The sequence below is a fragment of the Osmia bicornis genome, chromosome 11 (assembly GCF_907164935.1).
Source record: "Osmia bicornis bicornis chromosome 11, iOsmBic2.1, whole genome shotgun sequence".
Taxonomy (NCBI): domain Eukaryota; kingdom Metazoa; phylum Arthropoda; class Insecta; order Hymenoptera; family Megachilidae; genus Osmia; species Osmia bicornis.
In genome coordinates this window covers 8,250,184-8,269,725 of record NC_060226.1, presented here as the reverse complement: position 1 = coordinate 8,269,725, position 19,542 = coordinate 8,250,184, and the positions used below count along the sequence as shown (strand labels likewise).

General features: G+C 38.0%; 2 protein-coding genes across 2 annotated transcripts; one reads left to right on the top strand and one right to left on the bottom strand.

Moving 5' to 3' along the window:
• The first annotated feature begins 1,453 nt into the window (after positions 1 to 1,453).
• Positions 1,454 to 13,510, top strand: LOC114873925 (SKI family transcriptional corepressor 2). Its single transcript, XM_029182729.1, has 6 exons — positions 1,454 to 1,549; positions 1,788 to 2,089; positions 2,165 to 2,754; positions 3,386 to 3,711; positions 12,111 to 12,240; positions 13,410 to 13,510. Exons 1-6 carry the CDS (start codon positions 1,454 to 1,456, stop codon positions 13,508 to 13,510), a joined length of 1,545 nt encoding a protein of 514 aa, XP_029038562.1.
• A 5,222-nt stretch (positions 13,511 to 18,732) lies between these two features.
• Positions 18,733 to 19,396, bottom strand: LOC114873906 (mitochondrial import inner membrane translocase subunit Tim17-A-like). Its single transcript, XM_046287800.1, has 2 exons — positions 19,304 to 19,396; positions 18,733 to 19,221 (listed from the first exon to the last, which is right to left on the bottom strand). The coding sequence occupies exons 1-2, from the start codon at positions 19,394 to 19,396 to the stop codon at positions 18,733 to 18,735; spliced, it is 582 nt and encodes a 193-aa protein (XP_046143756.1).
• Between the last annotated feature and the right edge of the window lie 146 nt (positions 19,397 to 19,542).

Below are 19,542 nucleotides of genomic sequence, written 5' to 3'. Positions count from 1 at the left end.
GGATGAGGGTACGGGGGGTAATGTCGATGGCATGTGGATTCATGTTTTTACTTCTATAATTAAGTATCTGGGACTATATTTTTGGAGGTCAAATACCTTGAATTACATATTGGATATATGGTGAGAAAATAGCAAGTTGTAAAAGAATTTAAATGGTATTTCGTATTTCGAAACTTGAATTAAATTGAATTTGTAATTGATTCATATTTGCGAATACATATTGAACTTGATCCCATTCCTACCCATGGAGCATTTATTGCTATTTCGTCTTCAATTTTCCAACGAGACGTCGTCTCTCCTTCGACTGTAAGAGGATAAGGAACTCGATGCTCTATCTTTCCGCTTCGTTTTTGTTTCTTAGGTATTTCTTTTTCCACGCTTTGCACCTTTGTTCGACGTCGAACGTTTGAAAGAATTCAGAGTTTCCAGAATCTCTTTCCGCAACATATTATAAACTTGGAAAGCGAACGGGAAAGTAACGTGCCTGGGGAGTTTCGTTTGAAGTGAGTCTAATGCAATCGTTACACATAAGATTCGAGAAAAATTTAGTAGTTACTTTTGAAAAAATTTCATTTAACTCGGCTACGATTACACCGTCCAACAAATTTCAATTTTTTTTCTAATTATGAAAGATATACGGATTTTTCAGAATTTAGTTAAACTGCTTTGATTTTCACGGTGTAAAATTTCATATTTTCTTTGAATTTCTATATCAATGGAACTTTGACTTTCATTAAAGGACCGGTACTTGTCCATTAATTTCTCGTGAAAAAGAAAAATATAAGTTTTTCTATCTCGTTTACAGTGCTAGAATACGACAACTTTGACCACGAATGGATTACTTCCATCTCGTGCTGCGACTCTTTGAATTTATTTAATTACCGAGCAAAATGCGATGATTAAAAATGGCCTTTCAAATGAGTCGCCAGACAAAACTGTGCTTAACCCTTCTACGACGAAATTAATTTTGTACTTGTTCCACCAGTAATCACTTCTTTAATAAATACCAAATTATTTACGTATTTAGAAAAATAATCAAAATTGTTTATAATAACAAAATTGCCACGATAGAAATTAATAATATAACGCTCCGATTAAATCATCCGAAAAGAAAATCTGCATTATTGAAAAAGAAATGATAAAATATGGCTGATACGATTTAATCAAATTAAATGCAAGCGAACGTTTAATGACGCCAGGTTGGATAGCCGATATATTCGCGATGACAAGTGATCGATAAAGTGTAATAAATATAATTACAACGAAAGTGGAAGGAGCATATAAACAGAGAAGAGAGACGATGTATCGTTTTCCATTGCTTTTTTGATCGTACTACTCTGCATAAAATCTGCACGAATTTATCGAACATGCTTCGTGAAATGATGAGTCGATGTAAAAATATTATATTTTCTGATCGCTTTTGTCTTTTTTTTTTTTACATTTTTGCAGTAGAATGGATGCGTCGGCGGTATTATCGATGCCGCCAATAACCGCGCCCCAAAAATCAGCACAGTCGCCGCAGCCGCAGTCGCACTCGAAATCCAATCAGGTATCACATACCTTTTTTTATACTACACTATTCTATTTAATAACTGTTCCCTTTCGAATTGATAAAAGCATCAAAATTCATTTACTTTCCCTAGAATACTTCCTGCTTCCGTTCACTTTCCGTCTTCCTAAAAGATACCAAACGTCTTTAGAAAATGAAACTTTCATAGCTTACCCAATTCCAATTAAAAATAAAAATGTTCATGTCCAGGAATCATGTTGTGAACCTAAACTCTCAGGAGTTACAGGTGAGCACTGTTTCCCTCTACGGAATCCACATCGTCTCTCTGGTGATCGAGGGTCAGGAGAGGCTCTGTTTGGCCCAGATCAGCAACACGTTGCTGAAACAGTTCAGCTACAACGAGATTCACAATCGCAGAGTAGCATTGGGCATAACCTGTGTGCAATGCACCCCTGTCCAGTTGGAGATCCTCCGTCGGGCAGGTGCGATGCCGGTCTCCTCCAGGAGATGCGGCATGATTACTCGAAGGGAAGCCGAGCGTCTCTGCAAATCGTTCCTCGGCGACAACGCGCCGCCCAGGTTGGTTCAATTTACGCGTCGCAATCGTCATGAAATCGCGCTCTAAAAAAGCCATCACGGTATGTTTCCTTCAAGACTGCCGGAGGACTTTGCCTTCTCCGTGCACCACGAGTGCGCCTGGGGTTGTCGGGGCGCCTTTCTGCCCGCGCGTTACAACAGTTCCCGGGCAAAGTGCATCAAGTGTGCCTACTGCGGCTTGTTCTTTTCGCCGAATAAATTCATCTTCCACTCGCATCGGATCGGCCCGTCGGACAAATACGTCCAGCCAGACGCGGCGAACTTTAACTCGTGGCGGCGTCATATGAAGCTGTCCGGCAATCCGCCGGACGAGGTGGTGCACGCCTGGGAGGACGTCAAAGCGATGTTCAACGGCGGGACGAGAAAACGATTGCTTAATAATCCGACTTCAAGAGAATCGCACAGCCCGGCCAAACAGCCGAGATCATCCCCCACTCAAATACCCACCCTTGTACCGTCACCTACGCACCCTCGGGTGCCTCCATTCCCAGAATTGCCTTTGCCTCTGTCGAGAAGCCTCGTTATGGACTACGTGTGGCATCAGCATCAGCAGGCTGCAGCCGTCGCTGCAGCGAAAACACCTGGATTCCCTTTTTCACCCTACGCTCTGCCTTGGCTCGCCAAGAGAGGACCAGTGCTGTTTCCCGGTAATTTCAATTTAATTTTTTCTTATTTCGAATAATTAGTCGCATTAAAGGACACGTGCAGTACGAAAGATGAAAATTATGGAAGCTTCTGTGTATGTAATTTACACGATTACACTCGGAACAAACGGAAATTACATTACGGATCAGAATTCATTAATATGATTGCACGGGAAATGAGAATAACAGAAAGAATATTATGAAAATTGTTATTAATCAGTATAACACCAGCAATTATACTGTTCGTAGAAGTTAATGGCTTGTGATAATAATTATTAATATTCAGGCAACGTATCCTGTATATTCCTCTTCCCGGTTTGAATATTGCTATTTCAATTCGTTTCCACGGGTTAGCATTAATCAATCGAAATTATTTTAACTAATAGTAGGTGAAATCACGGTGCACGGTCAGTTATTAATTCGAGTGAGGTACAGAAGTTACCAAGCGATGTTGGTAATAAATTTTAGCCATGGACAAGCTACTTAGAGGATTAGTTTAACCCCGGTTCGCAAACAAACACCGTTAGTTAATGTTTGAAATTCAACAATATAAATACATCAAATTCTAACAATAATTAAAATAACTTTTTAATTTGGTATATCACACGAAATTTGAAATTTTTTAATTACACAGCACCTTTACCACCATCAATAAGTGGTTCCAGTCCAACGGAACCATTGATACCGACGGTGAACCCATCGTTACATCAGTCTGCCTTCCATCCTGTTATTCGTGGACCACCGATTGTTGAACCAGTGGCCCAAGAACAACCAGCAGACGCTTCCGTTGTCAATAAAGAAGATAATTCTGACGACGAAGTGGATATTGAAACAACGGAAGACGATCCGGTGACACCTTTAAATGCTACCACTCCGAACCTTCATTCGGTTTCGAATTCAGCTACCAGCAGTCACAGTGGTCGCAATTCGCCACAGTGCTGGAGTCCTCCTCGAGAAACGGTGAGTCATTGTATTTTTAATTCTATTTTTATCACCAATTTTGAATGAAAAAATTTTCAAAAATTTTCAACGAAAAAGAAAAAAGGTTTAAAACAAAGGTGAACGTATTTTTTAATCCTTTCATTAATTAATCGACACTCCATCAACCTAATGTTATACAGTGAAGCGTGACAGTGTAATGTTTCTCGATGGCACGTGGCCATTGTTGCACCCCCGATTGTAACAGAATTACGAGAAGCTTCATCGTAACGCTATAGGGTGAGCAAACACTAAACACCGTGAAAGGAAAACTTTTCTAAAAATATGCTGCCTTCCCTTGAACAGCTTACTCAAACACGCAATCGGTGGTTCGCGATAATCAAGTTCTAATTCGAATAGGTACTTCTGCACGTGGCCTTTTTTCACACGCGACGTGGGGTTGAATTAAAGCAGGAAACGTAAGGTGCTTTCTGATTAATAAATTCGAACCGTGTCGTGCAACAACATGATTAATTATTCAAACTCAATTCTGCACGATTTAATTTCTCATGATACGGTTGAAAATAAGAAATTCTGTTTTAAGGACCTTCGTTTGGAATTTTATTCCAGGGAAATTATTTTACCTAAGGAAACAAGTGAACCTATACCGAAAAGTAATACATTAAAACGTCACGTCAGCCACGATCTTTAATCATTGAGTAGTGAATAAAGCTATATATTCTGATCGTTTAATAGCCGAGTATATTTACGTTGGGCGAAGAAGTAGCCTCACCCTTGAACACTTTCCCCTTCTGCAAACATACAACGGGATAACATTTGGTTACGTGATACCGGATAACAAACTTTTACTTCGAATTAATCAAATTAACCGAGTTGTAGGAACCGATCTATCCTAATCGAATGTGTATTTTTCTCGTATTCGAAAATATGATCGTTCCTTTGTTTCAGAATATTTGTTTTCTTAATCTAGAATAGCAATCTATTAGAAAATTAATTTTTACGTAATTTAATTTTGCGATTGGGTGGCTGATAACCAACCGATTTTTCCCTGAATATAATTCCTTAAATTCTCGGTTAATATTAATGATCATTAGACGAGGATTGGCTACGTTCGAATACCATTTAAGCAAGTAAATCGTTACAGAAAGCTAGAGGCAAGAACTAGTTGGCAGGGATGCAGAGGGTGAGAGATTCCTGCCACGTAATACTACTCGACCGTCCCTAGAATTTACTCTGCGGTCTGACTGCTCGTGCGGCTGCCCTCGTCAATTGCGATAATTATTGTGTCAGTAAATACTCCGTAACCGTACGAACTAAACGGACTGGTGCTATCGACTGGACGTAATATACTCGCACACTGTGGATACACTTATGGCAACGATATAAATTAAATGAACGATCACGATGTAACTGTGTTGCACGCCTATCGTCGCGATCCATCGGAAATTAATTATTATCTCCTTTTGATATAGTCCCGTTCTAATTCACCGTTTACCTTATTCTAGTTGCATGTTTTAACGTTCAGATTACCAAAACGAACGTTTTGAGAAGATTATCGAGAGATTGAGGAATTAAAAATCCTAAGAAGATTTGATAACAATGGAAATATTTGATGGTATATTAATTTATTCAGATCTACCTATACCAAGAACATCGTTTATCACAATTAATGAGAAAATTTTCAAAAAATGAAGCGACAATAGATTTAAGGGATTAAACGGATTTCAAGCTCGGGACACGAATTGAACGTAAACGTGACAGGACGTTTCGTATTAACGGGCTTTGCATTCAGCACAGAAAATGATAACAATTCATTCCTGTTCTCTTAGATGTACAAAAGAAGTACAATTAGCGATAATTATCCGTAAGAGGTAAACGAGGGGATGAGAGAGATATAGCAAAGAGAGAAGGACGTAGGAAAAAAAGATACAGAGGGGTCGAGCAGGATAAGCCATCCGGATTGCCAGACAGCTTTTCAATTCTCCCCTTGTTGGTGAACGTGTCGAGTAGGATAGATCCGTACTTTGTGAAGAGACTGAACCAAATCTCTCTTTCTCTCTCTCTGATCACGATGACACTGGGTGTATACGTACACGGATATCCGTCACAAAAGTACACAGACAGGAGAGGAAGTGGAAAACCCGGTTACTGCATCGCCTCTGATACAGAGTCGTGCAGAACCACAAGTGTATTGCGGTAACTAAGTAATCCCCGAACGTTATTTGCAGTTATTTCTCGCTTCGACGAATCGAGCGGAGAAAAGGGGAACCTAAGGACCGGTATTTTCATTTTCGAAACATCTGTGTAGTGGTTGCTTTTCGAATTGCGGCGAAATCTGCCCCCGTCATCGATAGACTCTATCTACTTAAGTCTAAAACTTGTGTCGGATTTCGACTCCGGATGGTTAAACCACTCGCGTAATTTCAGTATTCGAAATTTTTAATACCAATTATTAAAAGTACAATCGCTTTTTGCTAGAAACGTTTAGTTACATAGATAAACGAGTATTTCTAAAGGAAATGTAACTACCTGAACGAAAACACGTAATTTCTTTCGAAAGACAGAAAGTCCATTGAGAAAATTGACGAGGATAAAAGTAAAGTGGAACGTTTGATGTATTCGAACAGCATGGAAATAAGGACGATGTGATTATCGGTGTGAAATGCTCCTCTGGTCAATTAAGATCCTTTTTGGCCGATCGTGATTAACGAACATCCAACTCATGTCAGGTCTCCGAGCATCGGATTTCCGCTAGAGGATCTACGAAGACACTCACAGACCTCCTCTTACTCTCATCCGTTTAAACGCAATTAAATGCTGTCACGTAGAAGAAGAGGAGAGGGGTCGGGAACGTTTAAATCAAACTCCGGATGCTTTAGTTAGTTTCGACCGCAACTTTTAATTGCGATTCGACTGTCTAGAGAGCCATTAGATTTTCCAAGGGGCAGGCTACGTTTTTCTTTTTCTTCTTCTTTTTATCCTTCTCTTTGCTACGTGATTTCATCTTCTTCTTCTTCGAACGGCTCGTGAAAAAGTTTTAAACGAGTCAATGGTACGTCGATTAACCTTTGAACAGCGGAGCCTGGTTCAATTATGACCCAAACTTGCTATACATATAAAATCATCGTGTTAAAAGTGATACACTGCAACTAGAAATGCAAAATGCAATGATTTACGTTCGTTAATTAAGAAAATTTAGTTGACATTTGAAGGGAGCAGTGAGTACCGTTTAAGTTTCTCCCTGTACAGAACGAAATGCCAACATCTGACCTTATATCCCTGAAACCCTTCGGGACTCTTTGATTAAATCGACTGCTACCACTTCCATCGAAAAAGTTAACCTGGTAACATTTTCCTTGAAATAAACCTACTGTCCTTAAGTAATACTTTATAAATTAATTTTTTAAAGATATCATATCTCTTGGGTTAATTTGAAAGTTGAAATTACGCGAATGGTAATGCATAATTTTATCGTTTATCGTTGCGTAGATCCTCGATTTTCCGTGCGAGTTATGAAATAATTTTTACCAAAATCCTTCTCTCAGAGAACTCTGCTGTGAACACAGCAACCGAGTTAACGAGTTTTATCCCCGATTGCACCAAAATTTCGACGCCTTTTCACTGACGGTTCAACATACATACCACCGTTTATTTTTCCAGAGTAATCAATGCAAAGATTGCTGTTTTCATATACCGATCGTTAGTTTCCAATCGATTCGAACCTAGTGGAACGTAAAATGTGGACAAAAAAATATCGTCCAGATTATACATAACGATGTTCCATAGATGGTTTTCAACATTTCACGTTATTTGGACTTTTAAATACACTTTTTAAAATGAATATTTTAATTTATATTCGTGAAACAGGATACAGCGTCATTTATTCAAATTCAATGATGAGTATAATCCTCAGTAAATAAAAATGATGTTTATTGTACAACCATTCTTGGTTGGAACAGTGATCCTTTATCAAAATTATAAAAACTCTGACCTAATTTTTGACAAAAATATTTTTAATTTCAATATATGATGAAAAATTATTCCATAAATCTTTTTAACTAACGATTTTACTTTAAAAGTGTATATAATAAAATTATACGTCTTTCAGTTCTTGGAAGCTGCTGATTTAGTAGACGCTTTTAATTTAAATTAACCATTTTAACGAGAAGTTAATCGTAGCTTTGCTGCTGTGTAAACAGAGCCTGACGAAAAAGAGATAGAAATATTCAGTGAAAACGTACTATTACAAGCATGAAAAAGAGAGGAGAAGAGAAATGAAGAGAAATCAGGACGAGAGCTGGGTTGAATTCGAGGGTGCTGGGCGGAGCTGGGTCTCAATTGACGATTCTAATTAAATCAACAGTCACCGCCTACAACTTCCATAACGGAGTTTCATTTTCATCTGACATTTCTCCACAGACGTTCATTCTTGCTATCTCAGTATGTTTCAAAATTATATAAATCGTATCTAATACGCCACAAATGCAATTTTACAATATTTTTCTATCATGAAATTAGATCAGACTTTCTATGTTTCTTAATATGATTTTTTCACCATTCAAAAAATTATATTTAAATTTGAAATAAATTAAGTTCATTACACTTTTTGCATAGAATTTTTAATTATATATTTATCGTTAATAAATGATATAATATTTTACAATCGAGCCGTGATCGTCGAATCGAACTATGCTTTCGGATAAAGCCGACATTATATGCAGCATAATCAATTCCCCGGTATAATTCCGCAACACGCCACGAATTTGGTCAAGTTCGGCCAACCGGAAGTGATTCGACTAACACGATTGCGTACTAACTTTGCACTCGACGAGTGGCTCGCATCCCCCCATCCAAACTTGTACAAATCGCACTTACATCCTATTATTTCAGCTCTCTTGACACCGGTATGCTTATCAATTTTCATAATTGATAGACTTCCTTTTTTATTACCTGATAAGTGGAATTTTAATGGAAGGTAATTTTCAACCCTACCAAAATTTAAGCGGATAAGCGATGGGAATATTATTTTAAAAAATGAATTATTATCCACAATCATCCTCAGATATTTCAAACTTCCCACTGCCCAATTGAAAGGGCAAAATAAACGTCTAGGAACCATCGCGCGTTATCAATTAAAATCTCTCAATCTTGACAAGGATTCGATCAAACTGATAGGAACAAAAAGTTTCTTTCTACCTTTCCGATACGCGAGTCGTCCAATTCAATCCCAAAATTCCACGAACAAACGGGAGCATTCGCGAGATACCGGATCCATTTAAAAAAAAAAAAAGGAACCCTTGTCCATCGAACCTGTATACACATATCCATACATCAGTGAAAAGTTTTGCCGTTTAAAATGTCATGGTGTAGTGGAACGAGCAATAAGAGGAGGAAGTGAAATAACGGTAGAAAGAGGAAGAGGATGCGATAGTGGCGAACGAACGAGGGGATGTTGGAGCACGCTACGATTGTTTCTCCATAATCCTTTATTGGATCAACGGGGCTGAAACAATTGAGCGAGCTATAACGCAAGGATGGGCTTGGTCTGGTACACGGGCAGACGAGCGTGTTGGATTTTCGGTATGGCGATGCCGATGCCGATGGCCCGCTTTGGAAAGCTTCACCGAAACTACCACACGAATTCTAGAGAAAGGATGGTAGAGACGAGACGATAGATGGGGGAGGTGGTGGAGGATTGATAAGCGAGGCTGGTTTACGATGATGGCAGAGGGAAAAGGAATTCTACCTACTTTGCCGGCTGAACGGAGTTACAAATGGGAGAACGCAGAACTCATCCGCAAGTAGAGATTCGCCAACCCCCTTCCCATCTACCCCCTTCTTCCCTTGTTTATCTCGATCTGTTTATGGGGAAATTTACCGATTCCTCTTACTCTCCTCGTTTTACTATATCCTCGTCATGTTTTATTTCAATATTTTAATGTTAATACTTAGGGGGTGAGTTAGGTATTTTAAATGCGAGTTAAAATATTTAAAATAATTTTTGATTAGTTTATTTTAAGATATAAATTTATTTTTTTATTTGTTTCACTTTATCCTTACAGAAACGTTTGCAAAGGCAACAGTAACATCTGTGCACATCACGTACAAGAGATATAATAATCTCTCTTTTTCTTCTATTGTTTTCACCCTCTGTATCTAGTCCGAGATCTATCATTCAGACAATTCACCCATGGGAGCACGTGAAAACGTCTACGGGACAGTGGAAAAGCTAAAATATTGTGTCTAGGATTTGTTGGGTCTTCGATACACGTACTCGAGACTTATTGTCTTCAATAATGAAACGGAATCTTATCTTTCATTTGTAACTAAAGAGTTATCTTAAAACAAAAAATGAAATAATTATTGAAACAGTATTTTAACCCTCAAACGACAGACCATACAATTTTCTCAGGCCCCACTGTTCAAGGATTAAACATTGCTGTTTCAGAAGCGAGGGTTTGATATTAATAAAAGGGGTGATACTTGAATCGACAATTTTCGATTGGTTCTACAGCATACGGACTTAAAATCCATAGTACACCGTGACAGATCAATCTTTCACGATTTTCGCGAATACACTACTGAGATTCAACTCTGCATGCAACGAGGTTGCACGGTTGTTATGAGCAACATATGTGACAATTGTACTATGGGGTATCTTTCACCATCGAACACCTGCTTCTGCTGGTAAACGTGTTCCCATTAAACCAGACTTTCCGTCCTAACATCATCTAAATACATATTTTTCTATCATACAGAGGTTCTACGTCAAAAAATTAACAATTTTCATTTTGTAAATTTATTAAATGGAAGAAGAAACGAAACTATATTAATCTAGAAGGGGGGAAAAAAGGAGGTCGTTAAGTATGTTTGGGTCTATCGATTAAAATCTACCCCTTCTAATGTTTCGACTCGTTGAATTATTTCACAATAGATAAACCTACCCTCTTATGCCCCCAGCGCTTTTCGTCAAGCTCCTCTGTACACAAAACGTAATTACTTGGAATCCCAAACACCATGAAAATTTGATCGGCGTCTTGCTCGTCGCAAGCTATTAGCATCGAACGAGCGACATAGAACGGTATTAAAAAGTTTAATTAAATGCTACCTTTTAACGTTGAATAGGTCATCGTACTTAAACGATCCAGAAAGATACTTACAAAGTTGCAAATTAAAAAAAGAAAAATATAAGCTGAAGTTAAATGTAGGATAATTTTTAAACGAAAGAGTTTCATATTCGTACGAACAATTTTTTACAATCAATAACAGCGAGTGTCTGTGTGGTACGCATTAATGGTGATATGAACGTCGTTAACAAACAGCGGTGACCAATCTCTCGCGGGTAACAAAGTAAATGTAATCGGGGTGGCTTCCACCACGGCATTACGTGACAATGTAATCGTCCTACACCTAGCTTGAATATTTCATTAGTGACTCGATGGAGGCGTCACGCTTGCAATCGCTTTTACTCGAACCGGTATCTAGAATCGTGCATCTCCGCGATTACCTTCATACACGAGTTTCAAACAATAATTTTTTTTTTTTATGCACGTATAACTTAAAATAATGAAAAAGCTAATGGTCACTTTGTGACATTTAACTTAAGGTGCAATCTCTTTGATTTGCTTTCAAAGTTTATTAAATTTTTTTTCGATATCGTAATGTTAGAAATTTTTCATTTTTTAAATTGAATTTTAGAATCTTAAAATCTTAAAATGTTGATGGGGCTGTTCTAGATTTTTTGGGGGGCCAAAAACATAAAATAATAAAATATAAAATAATGGAAGGTACAAATCTAGAAGCCTATGCATCCTCAATAATTACACTTTTAATATGTCTGACTATACGTAGTCTTTTCTACTGTGGCAATCAATGTATTAATTTTACTCAGTGATATTCTTTTTCATAAAACACCTCGCATGTTGTAGTAGATTAAATATGATATACTGGACCATCCTATAATGCCAAGAATTGTTATTACCCAGACGATACAGCCCCGGAACCCTTTAAATATGCATCCTCGCGTGTTACCTTCCTGCCACTTTTATTTTTCTTCTACTGTTTTGTCACGAAACAACCAATAGCCTTGATGTACGCACGCTGATTTTTAAATAATGCCCGTCACGCGGCTGTTTCAGAGAATTGATTTAATCATTGCATCTTATCAAAAGGATCTATGGAATATAAAACGTTCTACCAAGCAAACGTATCATGTAATTTGAAAGTATTAATTTTCGAAGATAACGTTGAGTATTAACTGCTTTGGTTTCTCATTATATATTAATTGGTCGAACAATCAATTTTTACATTCAATTATTAAACATCAAAACAGATCGGGTAATAATTCGGGTACTCGCACACCTTCACTAAATACCTATCTAAGACTTGGTTTAAAAAATGACAATTTCATCTTGTTTTAGGAACGAGAAGCTGAGAAAATTGCAGAGGAAGCGGCAGCCATACGTGATACCAAACCGGAACTCCAACCTGCAAGGAGTCCCGGAAGCTGGCAAGGAAATAACTTTTATCGACATCTGAATGCAATAAAAGGTAAAAGTCATCATTATTTTAACAAACTTTCTACTCTACAAAATAACCATTTGAAATGATGAATGGTAAGTAAAGGGAGTAAGCAGGTATAATTAATCCCACTGTACAATAAATGAAAGAATAAAATATTTCATGAAAAATACAAGTATTATACAGCAATTACAACGTCTCCTGTAATGAATGAACATGCGATCATTAAGATTACTTCAGGTCAAAAGTAAAATTATTCAATGTTGATGAACCGCTCGTTTGTTAGTTAGTAAAATTCTTGGAAATAATTACCATCAGTTTCCCGTAGAACTGGAAATGGTAAATATCGTTCAGTCGGTACTTAATCTCCCTCGGCATTTCAGGACTATGGCGTCCTAATATTAGTAATTGGTAATTAGCACGGCAGCAAGTGGTTCACAAGGTAGATCGGAGTTTCGATTAATTAGAATAATTAGTCGCGACCGTAGTGTTAAGTGAAAACGGAGGGTTCCTCTCGACATCAAAATAGAGGGGGTGGATCTTGGAGATCGTAATAACATGAAAAGGGGTTGAGGGTTGAACTCCTCTCGACGAGGAGGCGTGATTTCCTCGACGCTTGCGCGCTTCCACATCGAATTCAAGGATGGCACGATGAAAATGTTTCGCTCGATTTTAATCCTTTCCTTGTTTATTATATCATACACTGTAGAAATTCTTTTCTAATAAAATAATTTTAATCACTTCCAATTTTTTTAAATGGCATCATATAATTTCTTCTACAAAATTAGATTAAATTTGAACTGTCTCCATGATCCACCGTCCAAGTAATTAAATAGAATATAACCAATTATAGAGAATTGGTATCAAATATTTCAAACGAATCCTGTAACTTTGATCAAAATAAAATTTCCTGAATCAATCAGAAACAAATTTTATAACCGTTCCTCGAACAGAAAAATTTCAAAAAGCATTTATTAATTGATATCAAAGAACTTGGATTCACCTTTTTGATCCCGAAGCACACTGATACATCGGATGGTTCGATCAACATTTCCAATATTTTGTTCGTCGATTCATCGGTCATTCTATTTTAAATGAATAAATAAATGAAACGGTTTTTCGATTTTGTTTGTCTCCTTTGATTCGCCAGCCGGCTCGTCCGCGGAATTTTGTTAATTTTCAACAATTGATGATTGCAGGAAACGAACCGACGGAGAGAACAAGCTCGAATTGTTCCGCTTGCCATCCACGAGGAATATTTTACGGTCAGATCCATAGCCCGTCTGCGTCCACTAATTAATCGACACGACAGGAGGGAAGGTAGGGGGGACAGAGATAGAAAAAGAAGAGAGGATGGAACACGAGAAAGAGGTAGAAAGTAATTCAAAAAAGACAGTGTAAATTAGGGATCTCCGTCTGTACCTATTCATTACGGATACGTTCAATACCAATTAGTCTAAAACACATTGATCCTCTGAAATCATTATATTTTTCAAAAATTTTTTCTTTGCTTTAATGAGTACCACACCTATCTATTATGAACACCCTGTATGTACAATAAAGTAATGATACCTGAATTATGCAAAAATAATTTGGCCCCGGTCAAAGGCCGGGTGTATCAACTAGTTCTACACTTATAAAGCAGATATGAAATTAGAAAACAAAAAGAAAAAAGAATTTCGCGTGCGGCTCAAAACTTGTATTTCCATGAAAATATATGTATAATCATTACCTTTCATGCACATAGAAAATTGCACCCACGCTACTTTGTAATGAAACTTATGGAAATATCATAGGCGTGTAAATGGCAAAACTTTAGCTAGAAATAAACTTTGAATACACTGATAGAAATTTTAACGATAAATATTTAGCAAAATATTTTTGTTTTAAAATTGACTTCGGATCAAAATTCTGCATATATTAATAACGATAGAATAATTAATCTGTATGAAGGGTGATGTAGAGGCAATGAAATTTTTGAATCGACAAATTTTCTTCTGCTTTTTATCGTAGACCGATGTAACAAGTACAGCTGTAAGAAACAACGTGTAGATTGTGTGCGAGTTGAAAGCGTAACAAATAGTCGAGAAGCATGCGGAAACACTGTGTGTAATCCTGATAACAATAAAAAAATCCTGATCACTGGTGTATCCAGATTTTGTCTTCTTTCTTTAAGCTATCTTTTATTAACCCTTTGACTGTAATTTGCACACTTAATATTTTTCTGTTTTTAACAAATAAAAATAAACATAAAAATTATCCAAATACGTGTGCATTACGAAGATAGAATAAATTTCAAGGTTCTCGAGGAAGCATAACGAATACAAATCTGCGTCAGATTACTCAGAAGAAAACAAATCCTTTTCAATTACTGGAGAAACTAGTATACAGTAGAATGCACGGTGTAATCTTGGTCGTTGGATATATCCCTGCTGTGAAATCCTCGGGGAACTCCCCGCCTACTACGTAAGGACGCTCGAATGAGCAGAAATCCTTAACGGATACATCTCCGTAGTCCCCGGACGATCGTCAGCAAAATTTCAGATTTTCACCACATATGGTACTTACGTGCCATTCTTATACGCACACCAGAAAAGAAATAGGGAAACCTCGACCGTCTTTTCATCTTACGTATGTCCCTGTATACAGGCTGTCTCAAAAATGTTTACAGGAGATACATTCAGAGAATCTTATCGAATCTCTTGAAATCGATTATATAGTCAATGGTGAACAGGCAATGCCAATGATAGGCACCATAGAAGAAACACCGTCTGCGGCTAATGTTCCGGCAAATTGGCTTCGCGAACGTAGACGCCGTTTTCCTCTCGGGAGGAATCTACAAGTACGAGTGGATTTTCTCGCACCGATTTTTCCCGTAACTACCTCACGTTCCGACGATACACGTTCACGTACCACCATAAAGGACCGCCCGACTACTTGGAAACCGAAACTATTTGTAACAGAGGCTAACGTAGATACAGGATGGGGCATTATTTATGTCTACCTAAAACATTTCCACGGTTCTTTCTAATTTCCCAATCAAACTTTATGACTTTAGAATTAGCATCCCTTTTTAACCCTTGAAAAGGGAAGTCTGGTTTAACCGAGACTTGAAATTATTATAACTTAAAATTTTTTCATATTTCTAAAAGCTAACCAAATGACCCTTATTTTGTTCAATATGGTATTCATACAAAAAAAGAAATCAGATAATCCTTGACTTTTGATCTGCAATATATGAGATGGAAGGGATTAAATGGAAAAAAATTCGCGTTTTTTAACTGTGCTGCAACAGTGAGGGACGTACACATAGCGGGAACTAGTATAACGAGCAAGGATTTAAACACAACTTTCTGTCGTCTACAATAAAGTCGACAAGCTGGGTATTTAAAGAAACATTTTAATTGCAGGAGGTAAGCAGCTTACGTGCCCCTCTCTGGTGCATTAATAAAAGCGACCCTCCTATTATGGGATGCGAACCAGAGAGCGGGGTATTGTATCTGCGAGAAAGTAATTCGACTTTTCGTTCGAAGGAAAACGTCTTTCGACGGACCTTCTTCGAATTAAAAAAGAAGAAAGAGAAAAAGGTAACAATAACAGACATCGGATAAGACTCAACGAGGAAGGCTAAGAGTAAATTGAAAAGCAAATTAAAATAAAAAATTTGACGCAATTGGTCCAGTCCGAAGATTTTTACAATCTTATTTTAAAATGAAATCTGAAGAAAAATAAATATACTGATATTGTCATGACCAGGTGGAGGACAGGGTGGGCCTTCACCCTGAATTTTATGTAGATTAACCCCTTCAACATTCTAAGATTTTGAGGTTTCCAAATTCAAAAATTCAAAAATTATGAAGTTCTCAAATTCTAATATAAAAATCGCAGTACACGGGCGTTATATGTATATAAATAAAATAACAATTCTAAATGTGAAGCCATGCAGGGATCGAAGTAGTCCTGTAATTGGGCATGAAAAAAGGGCTATATTTTCCGTGTTTAACATGAGAAAAAGAAAAGGCTTGCTTTGTAGAGCATGATAATAAGCGGACGCGAAAGAAGTGGAATGAAGGCTCTATCTCGCGGTACGGGGAAATAACATGTGGAAACGGAAAGCACGTGGAGGGTGCTTTATGGGGGTTCCCCGAGAGTTGATGGTATGCCTTGTTACCGGGAAGAACCGTGCTCCCTCGGGTAATATCGTATACAATTATGTCCACAGAAGAGAAGACATACATTATGGATGCTGGTTCTATGCCTGGTAAATCATGTCGCAGGCTTGGTTAACTCTGCAAATGATCTGCTGAATCACGTCTCGCGATCGTGCGGTAACGACTATAGAACCAACAAGACTGAACACGGCTTTGTTTAGAAATAGGTTATGAATTCGTACCTGGAGAACAAGTACTATCTACTCTGACCTAGTATTAAAGTATCAATAAACACTTCGTACTGCAACAGTCTAATGCATCTTGACGATAACAGACTAGTCGAAGGCTTCATTATAAAGCCAAGGGCTCCAGGCGTCACACGTTAATTATAAATTAATCGCAAAATAAAATCGCTCATTAAAAATAATTTAAAATTCGATCACTGCGTCATCTATACAAAAACGGCGCAAACTACTCGACAACGTATCGATCGGTTTTTTAAAACAGGAAAATACAAGGTATTGAAAATTATTCGATAACTTACTTACCAATTGCTGGAGGTTAGGTCGGTAACTCGGTGAATAATTTTCTCTCCCTTCCAGTAAGGGATGCAAGTGTTCCCCTGTTCCGGAAAATTGATCGCTAAGCTGTTGAGAAGGTTCAGTCACTTTTGTATAGATAGCGGTGCGGACAAAAACGACAACACAACCGACCGCCACGGCGTTCGCGGATAGACTGAGGCGACTGTGGCGCGCCTGCGCCAAGCGGTCGATATATCGAGTCGAATGGCTGATGAGTCGACCAACCGTTAGTTACCAACGCGCATGAATTGAATACAAGTTTGTCAAATATTTATTTTAATAATCTCTCGATCTTGTGCTGATTTTGACTAATTTATAAAATAAGAAGAACTAAAGAGAGTCAAAATTATATATCGATTAGTCCATAAATTGTCAAGTAGTTTCCGCTGCTTTCCGGTAGATAGTGCTAGTGTTCCCTGTTTGAAAATTGATCGGTAAGCTGTTGAATAGTTTGAGCCGTTTTTGTATAGATGGCGCTGAGGTCGAATTTAAGAAATTTTAAATTTATGGTGGTCTTTTTAAAATACAAGTTTGTGAAACACTATAATAATTTTACAGTCTTGTACTGATTTTGAGTGATTCCTATAAAAATAAAATATTGCATCAAGAGGCATGAAAAATTCAATTTTGTTCGCAAATATATGAAGTCTTTAGAAACAAGTAGGCAATAATGAAACATGTCTCCGGTTCCCAGATCACCCTCGATAATCCAATTCCGAATGATCCGCATCGTGAACGCGTGTACCAGGCGTTCTTAATCATCATCAGGCTCAACAAGGTACAATGACGATTGAGTTCTCATTGTCGTTGTTCAATGCTCACCCTAACTGAATGCCTAACCGACACACAGGGTAGTCATACCCTTGAATTGGCCCCAGCGTGTTCTCGTGCCGTTCGTCGGTATTGAAACGCGTGAAAAATCTGACTGGAAGAACGGAGACGGTCCAGCCATTTCAGACCCATTCGAAGCTGTCCAGTGTTTCGAGTACCTTTGCCAAAAGGCTGGTTACGAGCGATCCCATTCATAGAAATCTTCCCTGACTCAATCGAGGGAAAGGGTTGGAAAGGATCGGCTGAGCCTCTCGGTAATCCTCAGCTTACACGGGCTTAAGTGTAAATATTGATTCCAATCGGGTGTCGTCCAACAATGGAACCAACATCCTTCGGGACTGTCCACGATGGTCAAGCGCGAGCCGCTGTCAAAACAGTCATTAACCACCTTGCAATAAACGATTTCCTTCCTATCGAGAGTCCTCCATCTTATCTCTCTACATCACTGATGAGTAAAAGATAGCGAAAATAAGAAAAGGAAATGTTCTGTCTTGTGCAGCTTGGCCAGCTTTCCTTAAGTTCTCTGGGACCACCGTGTTTAATATGACATAAGTCAACAAAGATGAAATAAACTTTAACAAACGACTAATACTTAGACATCAATTTATTAAAAGGACAAAAGCAGGATCGGTACCTCGTATAAAAGAGAAAGAGTAATATCAAACTATACAGACAAAAATTGTTCATCACACCTCATAGCAATCCAAGTTTTGAAATTCAAAAGAACTGCAACTTATTATGCTAATTTCCAATTGTTTCAATTTAGACTTTTCTCCCCTGCACACTTACTAAGACTCGAAACCTAATCCTAATTTACACCACAGAAGTGCACCATCCCAAATGCAAAAAGATGTCGAAAATTTATAAACAGTATTTCTTTCACAAGACATGTAGGACACACACGTTATTATAGCGAAATAAAAAAGAAAGTAAAAATACCCTTAGAAAGAAGAAAATAATCATCTACCTTTGCTAATTCTATCAACCTCCATACCATTTCCGTTCATTTGTGTGGGCACTTCCGTGTTTATAGGTGCACCGCTGAAGCCAATTCTGGCTTTAGGCGGAAGTCCATGGAATTCTGGTAGATTCTCCATTTCGTACATTTGATTGTGTTGGGCAAAGGAATCTGCGTGAAGTCGAGTGGTCATTATCCCGAATCCTTCGATCAGAGCTAAAAACACTCCACCGACAGTGGCACTTCCTATCATCGAGGGGATCCCCGTTCTAGCGGCCAGAACTCCTCCCGTTAGAGCGCCGCTTAATATCGAGTTCCACGGGTCTTCTTTGGACCGATAACGTATCAAACTGCACTCGATCGCGGAAAACAAACCACCCCAAACAGCGAAATTTCCGGCCAACAGAGGGACTCGATTTTTTACTGCTGTTAATCCACCGAACAACCTCCTTTGGATTCCAGACGGGGCATTCCGGAAGCCGATGACACTCTGATGAGAAATGGTTGAAATTGAACTTCTATAAATTCTCATACATTTTGTGTATTATGGGAAATGACACATGATTGCTTACTTGAAAAAGTGTTCCACAAATGGTACCCATGGTGAAAGCACCTCCACAGTCATCCATGATCCTCCAAGGACATGGTTCACGATTATATTCCATATCGCAAAATTTTTAATTTGTCAATTGCAAAAAGTTCTCTTTACGAATTCTTTATTCATGATTTGAAGCTACTTATTTATAAATAAACAATATATCCAAAACGTCTTCATAAATTCTGCTTATGGAAAAAAGATAGTAATTTCATA